This window comes from Sorghum bicolor, chromosome 5 (assembly GCF_000003195.3).
Source record: "Sorghum bicolor cultivar BTx623 chromosome 5, Sorghum_bicolor_NCBIv3, whole genome shotgun sequence".
In the NCBI taxonomy this organism is placed as follows: domain Eukaryota; kingdom Viridiplantae; phylum Streptophyta; class Magnoliopsida; order Poales; family Poaceae; genus Sorghum; species Sorghum bicolor.
In genome coordinates this window covers 4,450,625-4,468,686 of record NC_012874.2, presented here as the reverse complement: position 1 = coordinate 4,468,686, position 18,062 = coordinate 4,450,625, and the positions used below count along the sequence as shown (strand labels likewise).

The 18,062-nt window shown below is 42.2% G+C and overlaps 2 protein-coding genes across 3 annotated transcripts; both read left to right on the top strand.

Moving 5' to 3' along the window:
- LOC8083088 (cytochrome b-c1 complex subunit 6) lies at positions 1,620-4,503 on the top strand. The gene is made up of 4 exons (XM_002450285.2): positions 1,620-1,765; positions 2,733-2,817; positions 3,949-4,038; positions 4,146-4,503. Coding segments are annotated over exons 1-4 (210 nt in total). The 5' UTR covers positions 1,620-1,763; the 3' UTR covers positions 4,179-4,503.
- LOC8083087 (autophagy-related protein 13b) lies at positions 9,026-14,909 on the top strand. Of its 2 annotated transcripts, none has more exons than XM_021461484.1 (4): positions 9,026-9,294; positions 9,565-10,993; positions 11,139-11,290; positions 14,229-14,909. In XM_021461484.1, the coding sequence occupies exons 2-4, from the start codon at positions 9,695-9,697 to the stop codon at positions 14,608-14,610; spliced, it is 1,833 nt and encodes a 610-aa protein (XP_021317159.1). In that variant the 5' UTR covers positions 9,026-9,294; positions 9,565-9,694; the 3' UTR covers positions 14,611-14,909. The 2 variants fall into 2 exon arrangements, with proteins under 2 accessions (XP_021317159.1, XP_002450329.1); XM_002450284.2 differs by having other exon boundaries at positions 9,562-10,993.

Sequence of the window (18,062 nt, the reverse complement as noted above, 5' to 3'; positions counted from 1 at the left end):
GTTTGACAAAAGAGATACAAATAATTCATTGCTATAGTACACATAGGGCCTAGTAGCTAGGACTGGCCAAAGCTCTACTAAAGAGGTGTAATGTAATAGTAAGGCGTCACATTTGGGAGAAGTTTTTCTTCACAAAATGGCTCCGGTTTCTAGAAAAATATTTTACGTTGTATGCTCTCTTTCAAAGATTAACTTGAAGTCGATGAAACCAGCAAACATATAGGCTAAAATGTGCAACACGAAACAAACTCATGCATAACCCACATGGCATCTAGCTAGAGCCGACGAGCTGCACAGCACAGCTAGTTGATGATGATGCCTTCAACTAAAGCAACCAAACAATCAAGGAAGAAGCGTGGGTCACGAATCATCTGTCCTTGTTATTATCGATCGATTGGCCAAGATTCCAAATTGGGCGCAGGGGTATAATATGAAGCAGCATACCTGGCACTGGCAAGGGAAAAAAAAAAAGGAAAGGGCCTTCCCTTCCGATGGGCTACGTGGAGCAAGCTGACCCGTCCGATGGAGCGAGATGGCGGCGGGCCCATTTGTGCGGCTGGACTAGCGTGGAGGTGCACCCAGCAAGCCCAACCCATTCCTCGCTGGACCGGTCCTTTTGCGCCTGGGCCGGCTTCCAGATCCTTATTTTTCCCCTTTTTTTATTACTATATATATATATATATATAATTGCTTTTAAAGAGCAACACCTTGCATGCAGTTGCAACAAATTTAATGCGATTTGGGTCCAGGATCATATGACCTGGAACTATAATAATAATAATAAACTAGAGTACTCCAGCTGAGCACACATCTCTAGTGGTAGTGGCACACGCGTGCTGATACGGATTTAGTGAGCCCATATACATGTACTACCGACTTTATTAAAGTTTTATATGCTGGGGATCAATGGTGTACGTACGGAATGATAATGACACTGTCAGGCGGCAATTTGTGCGCTAATCAAAGTGGTCACCAGGAGCAGGACCCGGACGGACGGCGACCATGATCGCCCATGCATGACACGGTGGGCTGGGCACGCCGCCCTCCCAGCAGCAGGGCCAGCGAAGAACAGCTATAGCTGCCTGACGCTGCGTGCTCCACACTGCCAGAACTTGACTTGCACGATGGATCGGAAAGGCGGGCCGTGTTCTTTCCTCCGATGACGAGGATGGCTTCATATTCATGGCCATGGATGGATCATGGATCGGATCGGATCTGCTGCAGCTGCTCCTCCTCCTCCCAACTGTGACAATGATGATCCCCATGTGAGCAAACCTGAAAAAAAAGGGATTATTGGCGCGGCGTAGATGGAATCACAGATCACAACCCCGACCTGTTGTTCATTAATTAGGTAACTACTAGATGCAGATGAATCAGGCAGCAGCAGGCGATGATGATGATGCTGCTGCTGCACGGTGAGCAAACTGAGTTACTTTTTTTTTTTTAAAAAAAAAAGCAAAGGAAAATAATGTAAAAAAATCTGGGCCGGTGAGTACTGAAGAGGCCCAAGTCTGATTGAATTCGGCTGTCTCCGACGAACGTTGGGCCTAAAAAGACCCAAGTCAATGGCCCATTTCCCCCAAACAGAAGCAGTTGGCGTCGTCAACCTCGTCGTGGTCAGTCTAGTCTCTACCGTACCGTACCAGCAGCAAACCGCCCGCCCCGCTCCGCTTCCCCCCCCAAATCCAATCCCCCCCCAACCCTAGCATCGGATCTGATCCTCCTCCACTTCGTTCGTTCGTCCACGGTCTCCGCCAGTCGCCATGTGAGTCATCCTTCCTCCCTCCCGCGACCTCCTGATTCTTCTCGCTCTGCTCTTCATTACCTTCGGAATCCCGCTCCCCTGCTGCTTCTCGCGACGCGCCTGTTCCTTTCGGGTTTCAGCTGCGTCGCTCTGTTAGGGATGCACACCCACGCCTTGCGTTGCGCATAAGGATTCCGCGAGCTGGATGGCTGGGGGCTGTGTTCGGCTGATTGGTCGCGGCTTCAGCCACGAGAGGGGCAACATCACCCTTTGCTCTCGATGGGTTAAGACTTAAGAGTAAGGTAGATGCGTAGCTTACTTGCTAGATTTTGCTTTCGTGCGTAGCTGTGGGCTGTGTCAGCTCGATTACAGCTTTGGCTTTTCTGACCCTGGGCTTGTGCTTGTGGGTGGGAAGTTGTTTATCCGGCCAAATGTAGGTCAAATTATTGTATCTCGTCTGCCGTCTAGCAAGCACGCTCAACCGTAGTGTAAGGTAAGCATTGAGGTACCTAACCCATATCTTCATGCATAGGAATATGGTTCTATTTCGTCATAGTTAGAGGATTGTCGCACATTAGCTTAACTGCCCCATGTTATGTTGGGGGTTATTGCTTTGCTTGAGGTATTTATTGTAGGAGGGTGAATGAATCGGTACATTTGTTTTCTTCACCGCCTGACTCCAAAATGCTACTATACCTCACGCCATGCCCTGCTCTATATATGAGCATTTTCGTGCTGTTAAGTTGAGAACTGAGATTTGTTTGGCAAACTTTTTCTAGAAGATTACGGTAGGCATCTTGTTGCAGACAGGATCTGCAGATATCCTTTCTTTCGCAAATCACAATGTTAGTGAGCTTACTTAGTACATTCCTACATTGCAAACTCTGAAGTGTTATTCACAGCACAAGGGCCGGTCATTGCTAGCCCCCCCTTTTTTTTCCCCCTCTTGTCTCAAGTTCAATGCTTCTGTAATGTTGCTCTATCTCAGGGAGGACGAGGAACTTGTTGATCAGAAGAAATATCTTGAGGAACGATGCAAGCCACAGTGTGTAAAATCGCTTTATGAGTATGAGGTCTGCCCTCTCTTTCTTATTGGAAGCTCAAAATTTAGCACATTGTTGGCCAATGATTTAACATATTCTTTTTCAGTTGATACAAGGGTTTCTATATGATACTCCCTCCATTCTAAATTGTAAGACGTTTTGGCTTTTGTAGATACGTAGCTCTTGCTATGTACTTAAATATGCACTATGTTTGGATACATAGTAAAAGAAATGTGTCTAGAAAAGCCAAAATGTCTGATAATTTGAAACGGAGGGAGTACTATTTATTTTCCTTCATGAAAGTTCAAGAAATAGCTGGTTACAGTTAGTCAAATGGCAGAATAGTTTCTCATGATGAAGCTTTTATCGACACTCGAAACACACTTTGTATACCTGACCAAATTAGCTGGCAACGTTTTTTTTTGTTCATGGGATCAACTGATCATGCACAACCTATTTGCTCTATTCATCCATGTGAACATATGAGTTTTAACCAATGCTATGGTTCCACTACCCAGAGATGTGCAAGCAGTAACATTGCTTTGCCTTATATTAGGCTTATTCTTAGTGGCAAATACCAGGAGCTAATATTGTCTAGTGGTATTGGTCTGATATTTCAGTATGTTCTTGTATCCACATCTCCTGTTGTCCTGGTCGGACAACACAGTCATGCCATTCTGAGAGTTGTGCCAAGAATCTTTTAGCTGCACTCGCGCATACTAGTGATTTGCTGATCAAGTCAAAAGTGATGGAACAATGGGATGCTCTGAATAACAACTTTTGCTAGCTGTTCAACCAATGTAATGTTTAGTCTGTACTCTGTAGACTGATTCAAACAATATAGGTTGATATGTGGTCCTGTTTTTGACATGCATAACATTATTGGGGTGCTTGCCAAATTTAAGTTTTCTCACAGTTCTTGAATTCAGGAATGCAGAACTTGTGCTGGAGGTTTTGAATTACATAAATCTTCATTGCAATTTCCTGTATTTGGTGTTATAGACTCTTATTAATAAACTTCTATAATTTGATTTTTGAATATTAGCCTACATATAGTTTTATTTTACCCTAGGATGATAATAGTATTTCATTTGTTTTAATATGCACGCCTGGCACACGAGTATTTTTGTTCAACCTTTAATGGTGACTGTATGTTTTCAGAAATGTGTCAAGAGAGTTGAGAGTGATGAGACTGGTCACAAACACTGCACTGGGCAATATTTTGATTACTGGTCATGCATTGACAAATGTGTAAGTACTTGATTGCAGCTTGCAGTTTACCATTTGTTAAAATTAGTTGTGGAAAAAGCATTGCCAAGGTAGAATAACCAATTTTTCTATGAAACATGCATCTGCAGGTAGCACCAAAGCTCTTTAAGAAGCTCAAATGATAAATGTGATTCTACTTTGGAAGTGTTACAAACGATGACGCTAAGCGACTTCTGACATTGTGAATCGGATTTGCATTACCTTGACACCTTTGGAAAGTGTCTGAGCTCGTAGATCTTGCAATAAAACAACAAATTTCCTTTGCTGGCATGTGTGTCTCTTTGGACTGTGCATGGATAAGTTGATGAGTGAATCTGGTGTCAATCTTGCTCTTTTACGTGCTGTTTTGTGGGAAAACATATTATCAATTAGCTTTTCTGTGAGGAAAACTATATTTCGAGTGAACTGTAAAGAGAACGAACCTGATCCTATTCTAGTTTGGCTTCACGGCCCTGCCGATCTGGCATGTCGTGTCAGCTCATGCTGGCACTGGCATCTGTGGTTTGTTCTGTCCTGCTGCATCAACACCTTATCAGCCAAAGGAAGATAGCAGGAGGCAGCAGGTCGCTGAGTGTCTGATTTTCAACCTTATTAATCGTTTGGCGCAATACTATTTGTACCTCGCTCATTGCTATATCTGGAAAAGGAAAAATGATATCAAAGATGAATTTATAAGTTCTTTTTAGAAAAGAAACCTAAACGCAAAGATCAAAGGTCTCTTCGGTATGGCACCCAAAGGGATTTCTACTCTGACTTCACCTAGAATCCTACCAAACGGGGTTGAACAAAATGTATCTTGGCTAGAAGCTGAAAGGAGCCAGACCTCTTTTTCCTATGTGGAGGCGTCGGAAGTTTGGTTTCTCTTGACTCCCGCCATCGGCAGGGTTTTCTACACAATTTTAGATGGCAACAACAAGAAATGACACATGTGGTCTTTAACTACAATCAAAGAGCCAAAGGCAATCACTCGTTCTTAAAACCAACAGTCTAAGTTAAAATCAAAAAGTCGGACGTAAAAAAGGGGAGAGCTCCTCGTTCCTGGTTTGCCTATAGCCGGATTCCTGGAACCACAAGAATTGTTCTAAGCTACATGGCATGACTCTTTATAACTCATTAGTTGATAGAACAAAACATTGACACTAGTTCATTTTGAGGGAAACTTTGTTGGAATGAATTGCCAACATGTTAAAGGTCTGCATGTCAAAGAATAAAGTTATTGAAAGACTGGGGTATATTTCTAGTGTTTGCTTGCCATATCATATTGGGTTTTTTTTATAGTTGTCATCTTAACATAAGAGATAAAAATAAAATTAGAAAAAAAATATTATACCTTCACGGGAAAATGTGCTACCTTAAAAACAAGATGTTCCTGCAAAAAAAGTATAGAACATGTTCCAGCTCCGTGAAGAATATCTTCTAGCTTCATTAGAAAAATGTTGTTGCCTCATAGGAATTTTTTTCCAGCTTCATAACCAAAACGTTCCATGTTCAGGAAAACAATATTCTAGCATAAGCATAACGAGGAAATCTGTTCCAACATCACAAAAAAATGCTACATATTTGGGACAAAAAAATGCTCATTTATGTGAAATAAAAAGATTATAAAACCAAACCAGAACATAAAGTTAAAAGACCCAATAACAATTTACAAAATAGGTTATTGACAGAAGAAGAGAAAAAAACCTCACTAGTGGATTTGAAAAAAATAGATATAACTATTAGTGACAAGTTATAACAATGATACAGTTGGGAGCAAAATAAAAATAGGAAATTTTGTATTATAAGAAAAAGAAAGAAAAAAAAGGAAAAGAAACGGAGAAAGAATAAGAGCACCTCCAATGGTTTGGCAATTTCGGTTTGGCATTTGTTATTGTTTGCCAACTCCCAATTGCAAATGCAAAGGAAAAAATATGGTCATCCCCAATGGTTTGACATTTTAGACTTGGCAATTACCTAGTGGACCCAGCCAAATCTTTGCGCGTGTCTTTCTGTCACACGCGCGTGTTTCCTCGTGCATGTTTCCCTTCGAGCGAACGGAGGCGTCGCCGCTCGCAGTCGTAGGTTCGTGTTCGTCGTCGCCTTCATCTTCCTTGTGATGCATAACGTTCCTGGTGGAAGTAGCAGACTCGATCGGCGTATTTCAATCACGTTCAGGGAGGGACGACGTAGCAGACTCGATCTGCGTCTTTGAGTCGCGGCAAACAAATGGCGACGCGGACTCTATTTGGCGCGAGGACTCCCTCCGACAAAGGAAACGACGCCAAACAGACCAGGCCGCGCACGGAATTGACGTAGGAAAACCGGCCGCAAGCATTTGCCAATCCAAAAGCCAACTCCCAAATATGCCAAAATATGCCAAGGGGAGCCTCTCAAATGCCAAGTTTACTAAAATGGCAAACCCATTTGCAAAACCGTTGGAGGAGTAATTTTTACTTTTTTGCCAAATAACACAAATGCCAAACTAGAATGGCAAACCGTTGGAGATGCTCTAATGAGCCGCTTTCTCTCATGAACGAGTTCCATGGGCCTCTTTCTCGGATGAACGAGCGTGCACCTACAGAAAGAGAAAGAGGAATCGGCCCAGTAGCGCGCCGTCGCAGAGAAGCAAGGAACAACCCCCGAAAAGAATTTCCTTTCCCAACTGCTTGTTGTTTCTCTTCTCCATTACACCTCGCGGTGCGCGAGCACGATAACTAGGGCGGCGGCGGCCGCCCAGCTGCCTAGGTCTTCGTTGCCGGCCACGAGAACCCAGTACACCAGGTTGTTTTCTGGAGTGCTACTAATCAATGGCGGACGCAGTTTTGTAACATTGAGTGTACATAATTTTTTAACAAATCTTATGACTATGTATAATAAATAAATATTAACAACAATGTATAAGACATTATTAACAGTTTTCGAATTTACATCCCCTATTTTTAGTGCACTTTAACTGACTTCTTAAATTTCTCCTACTTAATATTGAACTTTGTTCAACTTTACGTGAAAAAAGAAATGAGGAATAAAAAAAACATAAAAAGATCCTACATCTAAGAATCTAGAAGAGAGAAGTGAGAGGTTCTCGTCCATTGAGGGATGAATAGGGTCGGTATGAGAGGATTTTCATGTATTTGAGCTCTTAAAATGATACGCGATCTTAAGTAGGGGCTTGAATGAAGCTGTCCTTATGACTCTATTATTTATGGTCGTTTGTTATAGATGTGAATGAAACACATCAATGGACGCGTCTATTTATACCTGCTCATGGTTACTATGATATTACAAATATATATTTTTAAATATATTTTAATATTTATATATTTCTTCGATATTTTTATCATATAAGAATATCTAGATCTAAAGTATCCTAGTTTTTGCGAAGAAACATGACAAACATGTCTCATGTATACTCAATATTTATCTAGAAAGTTTCAAAAATATACATTGATATCTTTTGCACTGGCATTTAATCTTTTATGTTTTGCCATCTTGGCCTCCTACCATAGTGAGAAGTTTTGTACTTCCTTCATCTCCTATATTTTTTATATCAACGTCACTCCTTTGATACACATGATGCTCCTGAAATTTGTTAACAAAAACATGAGATGTCACACTTGACATGTGGATCCATCTATCGGCCTATAGTCTTTCTACTTTCTGTTTTCTTTCTCCTTAGTCGATTCTTCCTACTCTCAATCTATTCGCAGAGGGTGGCGGCTGCCTCTTCTCCCCTCGTGGTCGAGCTTGTCCTAATGTTCCATAGGGTGCTCGCCTAGGCATGCTTATGCGCTAGTCGAAGGGACACTATCTTGCCTAAGGGGGTGGACGGAGAATAATCGGGGTGCCCCAGTTTCAAGGCCGTGTTGCTTGAGGAAGGGACGACAGGTGGCAGTAGAGGCGATAATCGCCTCCTGGAGGAGGCTAGCGGCAGACTCGGCTAGAAGAAAGGCGTGCTATGGGTGCAACTGAAGGCAGCAAGCGGATGATGAGAGGAGGATGGGCAGAGACGATGGGCACGAGGTTGCATAGGCGACAATCGTAGCCTGAAGGAGATAGAGGCAGCGTCGACAGGTGAGAGGCGTGGACAAGAGGAGACACTGTAGGGGTGGATGGATAAGGTTAGATGAAGTGTTGACTTATGTTAAGGAAGATAAGGTGCAATATGTAAGGTGGACTAGGTCTAACATTTCTATTTCTATATAACATTAAGTCCATACTTTTTTATTTTTATTTATTCAATAAGATAATCATATATGTTGATGTATAAGACATTGAAGAATGTCTAGGTGGATCACCTATGTATACCACATAGCATTTTTAAGGTTATAATTAAATACATATCATTTAAAATATCACGATTTGGAAAGATATATCATTACTATTTAGGATATATTAAAAACATATTAATATAATTTCACACATTTCCAAAATTTCATAATTTTTAATCTAAGACCCTGCTTAGTTCCCCACCTAAAAATTTCCATCCATCCCATCGAATCTTTGGACACATGCATGAAATATTAAATGTAGATAAAAAAATAAACTAATTATACAATTTGGTTGAAAATTGCGAGACGAATCTTTTAAACCTAGTTAGTTATGATTAGCCGTGCTACAGTAACCCATATGTGCTAATGACAGATTAATTATGCTTAATAGATTTGTCATGTTGTCTCCCGACGAGCTATGTAATTTGAGTTTCTAAAAACTTCTCCCGACATCCTTCCGACACATCCGATGTGACACCTATGCTTAATAGATTTGTCTTGTCGTCTCCCGACGAGCTATGTAATTTGTTTTTTATTAGTTTCTAAAACTTCTTCTGACATCCTTCCAACACATTGGATGTAACACACAAAACTTTTTTTTCTTCAACAGAGCCTAAATTATATCTTCTTTCCCTTCTATCTTTTCTCTCTGTAATGTGACGGCACGACCGACGCACGTGAAGTTGGCCACAAGAAGGTAAGCTGGACTAAATTGCCCTTGCCCGCACGCCCCTTGGCCCACCGCCTGGAGTCGTCTCGCCCGCGGCCGCGGCCTATTCTCCTCATCCGCTCGCCGCGCCGCGCCGCAACCCGGAGGCCGGAGGAGACTGCGCTCAGTCGAGCACCACCTGGGGCTGGGGCCCAGCATCCTCGCGACCATCTCCGGCACGACGTCCGCCCTCTGCCGCCCCCGGTGTCCCTGCGACCGTCGCTGCTGTCCTACTTCGCCACTGGCCAGTTTGCCCCGCGACGAGCACAACCAGAACACTAGGTATTCCCTCCCCTTGGTCGGTTGGTCCTCCCTTCCCTTCCTGCTGTGCTAAATCGTGCGCCCAAACCTTAATGTAATTCATAGGTAAAAGAAATCGTGCGCCCAAACCCTAACATACTATTTGTAATCCGATCTGAATCTAATTACAGGTGTATATGCCTACTAACTTCGATTGCTTTGCAAAAATTATTGGGTGTACATGTGTACACCCATGTCCTTTACTGGGTCCGCCCCTGCTACTGATTCAGTCCATCCATCCACTTGCAGCAGCCCGATTAGGTTGTTCTTTACGGTTGAGGAGCAAGATCGATTTAGCCATGGTGCTGGCGCAGTTCGTTTTTCAGGAGTTTTGGGACTTCAATTGAGCCCTTGAGTTTTAAGTCTGGACAGCCACACAGCCATGGCTGCCGCCGCCGCCGCCGCTGCTGGCGGCGTGTCGGAACCGCCGATGGTGGAGCAAGTGATCACCGAATTCTTCGCCAAGAGCCTGCACATCATCCTGGAGTCACGCTCGCCCTATGATTCGTCGCGGAACTTCACTCGGCCCTCCCCGCCATCGTCGCCGCTGGCTGGAAGCCAGCCGCGGGACCGGTGGTTCAACCTTGCTCTCCGGGACTGCCCTGCTGCGCTCGAGAATTTCGACCTGTGGAGGCAGAGCAACCTCGAGCTTCTGGTCATTGACATTGTCCTTGTGCAACGTGACAATACCAGAACCGCCAGTGTCGGGGCCAGCAGGATCATTGAGAGGTGGGTAATAAAGTATGAAACTAGCAGGTCTGGCAATGCTATCAAGAACAGTGGCAAGAAAGCTAGAAGCAGCTCTTCTCAGGATCATAGCTTGTACAGGAGGGCATACAGCGGCTCCACAGTGTTGTTCCGGTCATTGTACCTGGTTGTCAGGCTCTTGCCAGCATACCATCTCTTCCAGGGGCTCAATTCGTCTGGAAGGATCTGTCCGCTGAGCCTCTCGCACAAGATTTCATCATTTGTTGAGCCATTCACCCGCGCTGAGGATGCAGAGATGAAACACTATGCATTTGCTCCGATTGAAACTCTGTTTGGTTCCTTAAGCTTGTCTGTTTCGTATGTGCCAGTGCTGGAGTTGGCTGCAGTACCAGAGCAACCCACACCGGTGCCACCTGAGCTTATAAAGGATTATGTTGGAAGCCCCACAACAGATTTTCTTAGGAAGCTCGATTCCCTGCCTTCAGATGGCATTGCACCTGCATGTTTTCCAGTGACCAGGCGGCACAGTTGGAGCACCGGGCATGGAGTTAGAACATCGGTATCGCCATTTCCGATGAGTTCAGAACCCCATGGACGCCTAGAGCCACGTATGCCGACCGATAATTCTCCGACAGCATACTCACATCCACATAACACATCATCGTCTGGGAAGAAGAGAAATACAGTAAATGAAGAGTGCTATCCATCACCACCTCTGTCGCCATCACCATCCCATTCGCCTTCTAGCTACCCAAGAAATCCTTTCTTCCGATATGAGAGTGCTCCTTTAAGTATTCCCACAGCGATGGCTGGTGGAGGTGGTAGCAGGCTGCCTCCTTCTCCACGTAGGAAGGATAAGCAACAATGCTCATCTCAAAATGAGAATCTGACACATTCTCCAAATGATAAATCAATAGTATCAAAGGATTTGGTCAAGCTTAGTGAGTTTCAGAATGAGAAGTCTTTGCAAAAGGTAATTACATGTTTGTTTGTTGATCTTCTCCAGCAAAATGTGAACCTTGAGGAATACTATTCTTTCTTTTACTATGAGGTTCTTCTCTTGGATGGTTGGATCTCATTTCTGACTTATGAATTTCTGGTTCTGCTTCTTGCTGCAGGTTTTATCTTTTGGCAATGATGATTTGGTGTATTTTCGTGGGCTAAAGTTGACTCGTACCTCCAGTAAACTTTTCATCATGGATGAACTGGATGAACGGGAGTTAGTTTTTGCATGGGAAGATAAAGACACCATCATTGATCAGCTTAGAAGGTTCTCTTTTCTGTCTCACTTGATGAAAATATGTGTAGTTCATGACATTATGCCATGATGCCTTGGTCAAAAGGACTAACCTAGTAGCTACCCATCACTTCAATTGCTGTTCTGCTGTTGTATTGCATTTGGTTTATGTTTGATCCCCTTACATTCATATCCTCATGAATGCATGTGCTTTTTCTGTGTAAATAAATGACCTAGGTGTCTGATAAAGTTTGAAAACTTATATTTTTGGTTAGTAGGTCATATATTTTTGTTTAGTAGGTCATAACACTACTTTTACTCTGGGAATGCTATGACATTGGTTATTGTATTCACCAGGTGGCCACTGATGTACATAGCTTAGGTAATTTTGTCATGAACCATCTTTGCTTTCAGAAGGCCTTTGAAGCAATAATGTTAGCAGAAGTCTTCATATTTATATAACATGTTATAGGATTTTACATTTCTATAGGGGAAACTGGATTATTTTCATCTAGCAGATATAGAGCAATGGCATTTTTTGTGTTTTAGTTTCTTGAGATGATAAATTGAAAGCAGGGCATTCATTGGGATGACAAGAAACATCTTAATTAGTTCAGGTCGCTTGATTGGGCTTCTCTACCTTTTTGCCTATACTGTAGTGTAGTTTCAGTGATCATTCAGATCCATCTGCTTTTGTATTTGGTCCAGTTATCAAATTTTCCCTTTCTATAAGTATTTTTTCCCACTAAAAGGGCACCATTGTCTATTTGCAGAATTCGTTTGGGTGTTGGAAGCAACATATGTATTAGCCTATTAGGTGTATCTATATATATTATGAGTCAGAATAGTTCTGTGCATCATACTAGTTAAGAATACATTAGGTTAGATTTAATTATTGTTTCTGTTTATAAGCATTTCATTTTCTAATCATGGTTTTATGTTGGAGTGATTTACTTTTGAGAACCTATTATTCTCTCTATTATCAAGTTAGCTTGTTGGTTGCCTGCAACATTTATAGTTCAGACATTTCTATATCACTAGACATTTGATGATTGGGTTTTGCCCTTATTTCAAATGAAACCATCCTCTTCTACTAGATAAATAAAGAGTGTTGTTGTCCAGTTCTTCAAATGAAGCACCTACTGGAGATGTAATGATATCACCTTTTCTCCCTTTATTCTATTACTTTCTGTGGTTCCTTAGTTTTTGTGCTTGCTCAGTTGTCTCTGTTGTGTTGACTGATGGGGCTTACTATGTGTTGCATTAAATTTTTCCGGCAATACTTTTCATCATTTAGATTAAGTGTGACCTTGCAAACATAGAGGCATGAAATATGCCATATATTCTTTTAATGTATTGAGAAACATTTCTAAAACATGGAGACTGGAGAGGCTTGGGTGTCGTGTGAGAAACATTACATGGGACATGGGAGGAGCTGAACCCCTTAGACATCCAGGAGGGCAGAGGATAGACAAAAACATTTGTTGGTAGCTTGTATAGCTTTTGGGAAAAACCAATGTACTTTTGGGTGTCGTTAGCTTGGTTCTGAACACAAAAGTGTATATGGGTTAGGCATTATGAGGTTCAGGTATAGAGCAAGCCCTGGAAATGGAGAACCCAGTCCCAGACTCCCAGTAAAACAAGTCTGGTTATATACTGCTGATCTCTGTTTCAGCCTTGGTTTGAATCTGGCTTTTCTTTGCTTAAATTTGGTATTGCCTATGCATCAGTTGTACCAGTGGGGAACAAGGCAGTTTTAGGAAGAAATTAGTGATGTTCACTAGTCACTAGGATTTACCATCCAACATCTAGACATGCTCTCTTAGTAGAAATATCATGCATGCCGTTACTTACATCCACAAAAATGAAAATGTTCAATAGTTCAGTACCAGTGGTAGGTGATAGGGCACGCCTAGTTGCTGCAAAGTGGGCACCTACGTTGGCTACGAGGAAAGTACGGTATTGTGCTTGCGGGTGCTAAGCAGGTTAGCTGGGTGTTGGCCACCTTCTATAACAATGTTTTGTAGATAAAGTAATACGGGAATTTGTGGATAAACCTATTGGCTAAAAAGTCTTGTACTGCTTGTGTAGTCCTATGGTATTTATACAAAGTACAAACTACACAGAAGAGTTATTAGTAGTACCCTTGTGTCATTTACAAACTACAAACTCAAGCCTTAGTGCCCCTGTGTCATTTAAAAACTACAGACTGAAGTTTTAGACTTGTAGTACCCATGTCATTTGCATGCTCCAGACTGAAGTCTTACTGCCTCTTTGTTATTTACAAATTAGAAATGACAGTTGAAAATCTTAGTATCCTTTTTTTTTCGAACTACACAATACAGGGGCTAGATATCATTTCTACCACAGCCACATGGTGGCCACTTTGCAGCTTTCCTAATATTCCTTATAATTTTTGGTCTGTGACTATGAATGTAAATTTGTGGGTCAAATTGCAGGCAGTGGGCTAATTTATCTAAAGTTAGCGTTTCTTTTGTGCAAGATAAACATCCCTTATTGTTTCTTATATTACTATACATTAACTACTAGTAGCAGCAATTAAGATGTTTAGTTAAGCAAGAGGGTTGTAGAATGTACAGCGTATTCTATTATCACAGGTTAATCCTGTCATACTGAGGTCTAAAGTTATGGACATAATTGGAGTCTCATGTTAATCTAATAAAGATAAATATAAGGGGCTTAGTGGTCAGTCTTGTCACTAACAGGTTTATCCCTTAACAAGGATAGATATAGTGACTGTGCAGGACTTGCCATTATATTCTTTTTTTTGAAGGCACTTGCCATTATATTCTTGGGTGAGGTCACAGTGGGATCAGTCAAAACATTTCTAATAGTTTTGCAACCTCAGTTTTGCAACCTCTTCTTGACATTTTACTTTTTTGGTGCTTGTTAATTTGCATGCACTTCTTGATTTGACATAAGCTAATGTAGAGCTTCATCTATTTTCCAGGATCGACATATCTGACAGGGATGACCAAGGACCATCTCAGGAAGGAGGCTCATTAACGAGGTCTCCAGATGCAGCAATTGGTATTCTTATGCGCATCCTACAGAATGCCCCTGGCCTCAGGGAAAGGCTACTACTGCCAGGCCCTAGTGCCCCGGTTCCTCAAGAACCTTCACTCCAGAGGGTAGTGACCGAGGAACATGGCAGCAGTGCATCAAGCTCTACAGGGGTGCCTTCCGTTCTTCTGAGGTCAAGGACAGCGGCGGATGCGCTGGAGGAGCTGAACAAGTACAAAGAGATTAGAGAATCGATACTGAACCGCAGCAAAGGGCATTCCTGCAGCACCAAGCTGCTGGAGGAGAAACCCGCGGATGGAGATCCATAGCATACAGTATGATGACGAAAGCGCGCTGTGTATATATAAGTAGTAGAAGGTAGATGACTATCCTTAAGTTGCTGGTGGCTGCTGAGATGATTTTGGAAACTAGGTAGCTGCTAGGAAGTGACCAACTTTATATATATGTATAAAGTGCGGCAGACATATATATATATCCATGGATCCATCCATCTATTCATCCAGGTGCCCTGAGATGATGGCCCACTTGCTGGGTTATGTAAAGTCGAGACGTTTAACTGAAGTTCTTGCAGTGAAATTGTGAAAATCGATTCGGTTCAGACTTTTGAGTTGCTTCCTTGGTAAAGAAACCCTCTTCTACCGGTTAAGCTTGGTTCTGTCGTCCATGTGTTACCATGGAAGGTTAAAGTGAGGCTGCTTTCAATTTTTCTCAAAAATTCTCACCCTTAGGCTGACCAGTTTAGTTCAAAGAATGGTGGCTACGACTCAATCTGCCTTCATTAAAGGTAGATATATTCTTGAAAGCGTAGTTGTAGCACATGAAATTGTTCATAGTGTCAATAAATCTCGAGAGAAAGGAGTTGTTCTCAAATTAGATTATGAAAAGGCATATGATAGGGTGAGCTGGACTTTTTTTTTGTTTGAGATGTTAGTCTAGGAACTTTGATGCTAAATTGATTAAGGGGGTGTTTAGTTCCCCATTTGGGCCAAAAATTTCTGGATTTTGGCCCACTATTTTCCATAATAGAACTAAACACCACTCAAAAAATTTGGCAAAATGGCAACCATTTTGCATTCTGGATTTTGGCCTCAGCAGCCCAAAAAAGGCCAGAAAGCAGCTCCTTCGCTACCCCACCTGCACCCGCCCGTGCTTGTTCACTTCCGGTTGCACAATCGCGAGCAAGCAGCAGACAACGCTTGTATTGTTTGCTGCAAAGCTTCTGCCAGCATGCAGCGCGTGCAGCATGTTTGCATGCAATGCATGGGTGCCAATTAATGAGGACAAAACAAGCTTTTTACTTTTTGGCATTTTGGTATGGATGGAACTAAACACCCCCTGAAAAATTTTGGCATTTTGTATTCCACCATTCAAGTTTCAGGATTTTGCATTTTGCATTTTATGGGGAACTAAGCATCCCCTAACTGGATTAGGCAGATTGTTGTAGGGGTTCTATTGGGATCATGATAATTGCGGAAGACAATTCTTATTTCAAGACTGGCAAAGGTCTTAGACGAGGAGATCCCCTATCTCCTTTCTTATTTAATCTAGTTGGAGATGGGTTGTCAAAGATGTTAAGTAAGGAAATAGGTAAAAAATCTTGTGAGAGGTCTCTTAGAGGATTTCAGACCCGGTGGTGTAGTAGTTTTGATGACACTATTGTGTTTTATAAGACCGGGGATTCAGCCTTAAGAAATTTGAAGTGTGTTTTAATATGCTATGAACAGATTTCTGGTATGAGAATCAACTTTCATAAAAGTGAGCTAGTGCCTTTAAATTTGGAGGACAGTGAAGCTCATAGACTAGCACATTTTTTCTCTTGCCCTCTAGGATCCTTCACGATTAAGTATCTAGGTTTACCCCTACATTATGACAATCTGAGTAGAGAAGATGTCCAACCTTTGGTAGACAAGATTCTAAAGAAGATAGCAGGGTGGATGGGGAGACTTATTTCCTTAGCTGCTAGAGCTATGTTAATCAAGTCATGCTTAGCAAGTATTCCTGTCTACCTTCTATCCTTTATCAAATTCCCCAAATGGGCAATCAAGTTCATTGATACTCATATGAGAAACTACCTCTGGAATGATTCTGTGGATAATCATAAGTATCACCTAGCTAATTGGGAGCTAGTGTCTATGAGTAAAGAGAGGGGGGTTTGGGCCTACCTAACCTTAGAGATCTTAACATTAGTTTGTTAGCTTCTTGGTTCACTAAGCACAAAGGAGACACCTCAATAGTGACTCAGGACTAAAACACGTCACTAATAAGTATATTAGTGACGCAGCTGAACGAAGCGCGTCGCTGCTAAGTTTTTGCCCATGTCCTAGGAACAAGACGCGTCACTAACGAGAAGGTATCCGTGACTTTTCTCAAGAAAACGCGTCAGAAGTGACGCGTTTTAACTAAGCGCGTCACAAATATGTGGTTGTATTAGTGACTCTTCCCAACAAAACGTGTCACTGGTAGCAAAAGTGACGAGTTTTACGTAGACGCGTCACTAATAATGAGAGATATTAGTGACTCGTCCCAACAAAACACGTCACTAGTATTAAAAGTGACACGTAATGTCCACGCGCGTTAATCATATTGTGGTATGACTCTTCATATTGAGCCGTGCACTGATTACCTGGCCAGAAAATTAACAAGACGATTAGTTGTTTGGCTAGGGAATCGTTGCCTGCGCACGTCCTCCGGACATGAAAAATGAAAACAACCAAAACCCCCGCACTGATATAGGACCTTGGACCTAAAAAAATTATAAAATTAGGTGAGGCCTTGTTTAGTTGAGGAGGTGAAATTTTTTTGGGTATTGTAGCACTTTTGTTTTATTTGGCAATTATTGTTCAACCATGGACTAACTAGGTTCAAAAGATTAGTCTCGCAAATTACACACAAACTGTGCAATTAGTTATTTTTTATCTATATTAATATTCCATACATATACTGCAAGATTCAATGTAACGAGAAATCTTGAAATTTTTTTGATCTTGAGGTGATCTTCCTCTCTCTCTCTCTCTCTCTCTCTCTCTCGTGATCTCGTGATCTCGTCTTCTCTAGGGCCTGAATAAACTCACGTCCACACCCACCCAGGGCCCCGAACCTCTCTCCTCTCCCAGTCCCGGGTCTCTCTCACTTCCTCTCTCTCTCTCTCTCTCTTGATCTCATCTCCTCCGCCGCCGCTCCTCATCCTAGATGTAGCCGACTCTGTCTCCCTCGTCTAGATCTGACTAGCGCTGTCTCCTCCCGATCCTCCATCCAGAACCATCTCTCTCCTGACTATGCTCCGCCCGTGGCCACCTCCTTCCCCATCCACGATGCTCATCGCGCTCGTGGTCGCCTCCCTATGTATTCTGATCGTGAGAACTTATTGTGAAGTGTGAAATCTATGTACTGCTATGAAATATACCATATTGTGAAACATAGGTTTCAGAACTGTACACTGATCTAGGTATCTTTTTTTTGTTTTTGCAAATCTTTATCAGAGACGCGTTTTAGCTATACGCGTCATTAATGTAGGGTCATCAGTGACCAGTTTTCTCAGTACACGTCGCAACTATTTCGCATCAGTGACATTTTTTCTCAATATGCGTCACAACTATTTCATACCAGTGATGCGTTTTTAAATACGCGTCACATCACAGCTATTTCACATCAGTGACATGTTTTCTCAATACGTGTCGTTGTTTGTTCACATCAGTGACATGTTTTTACACGTCACTAATGTCTTCACATCAGAGACGTAACAAAAGTGACGTGTTTTTTC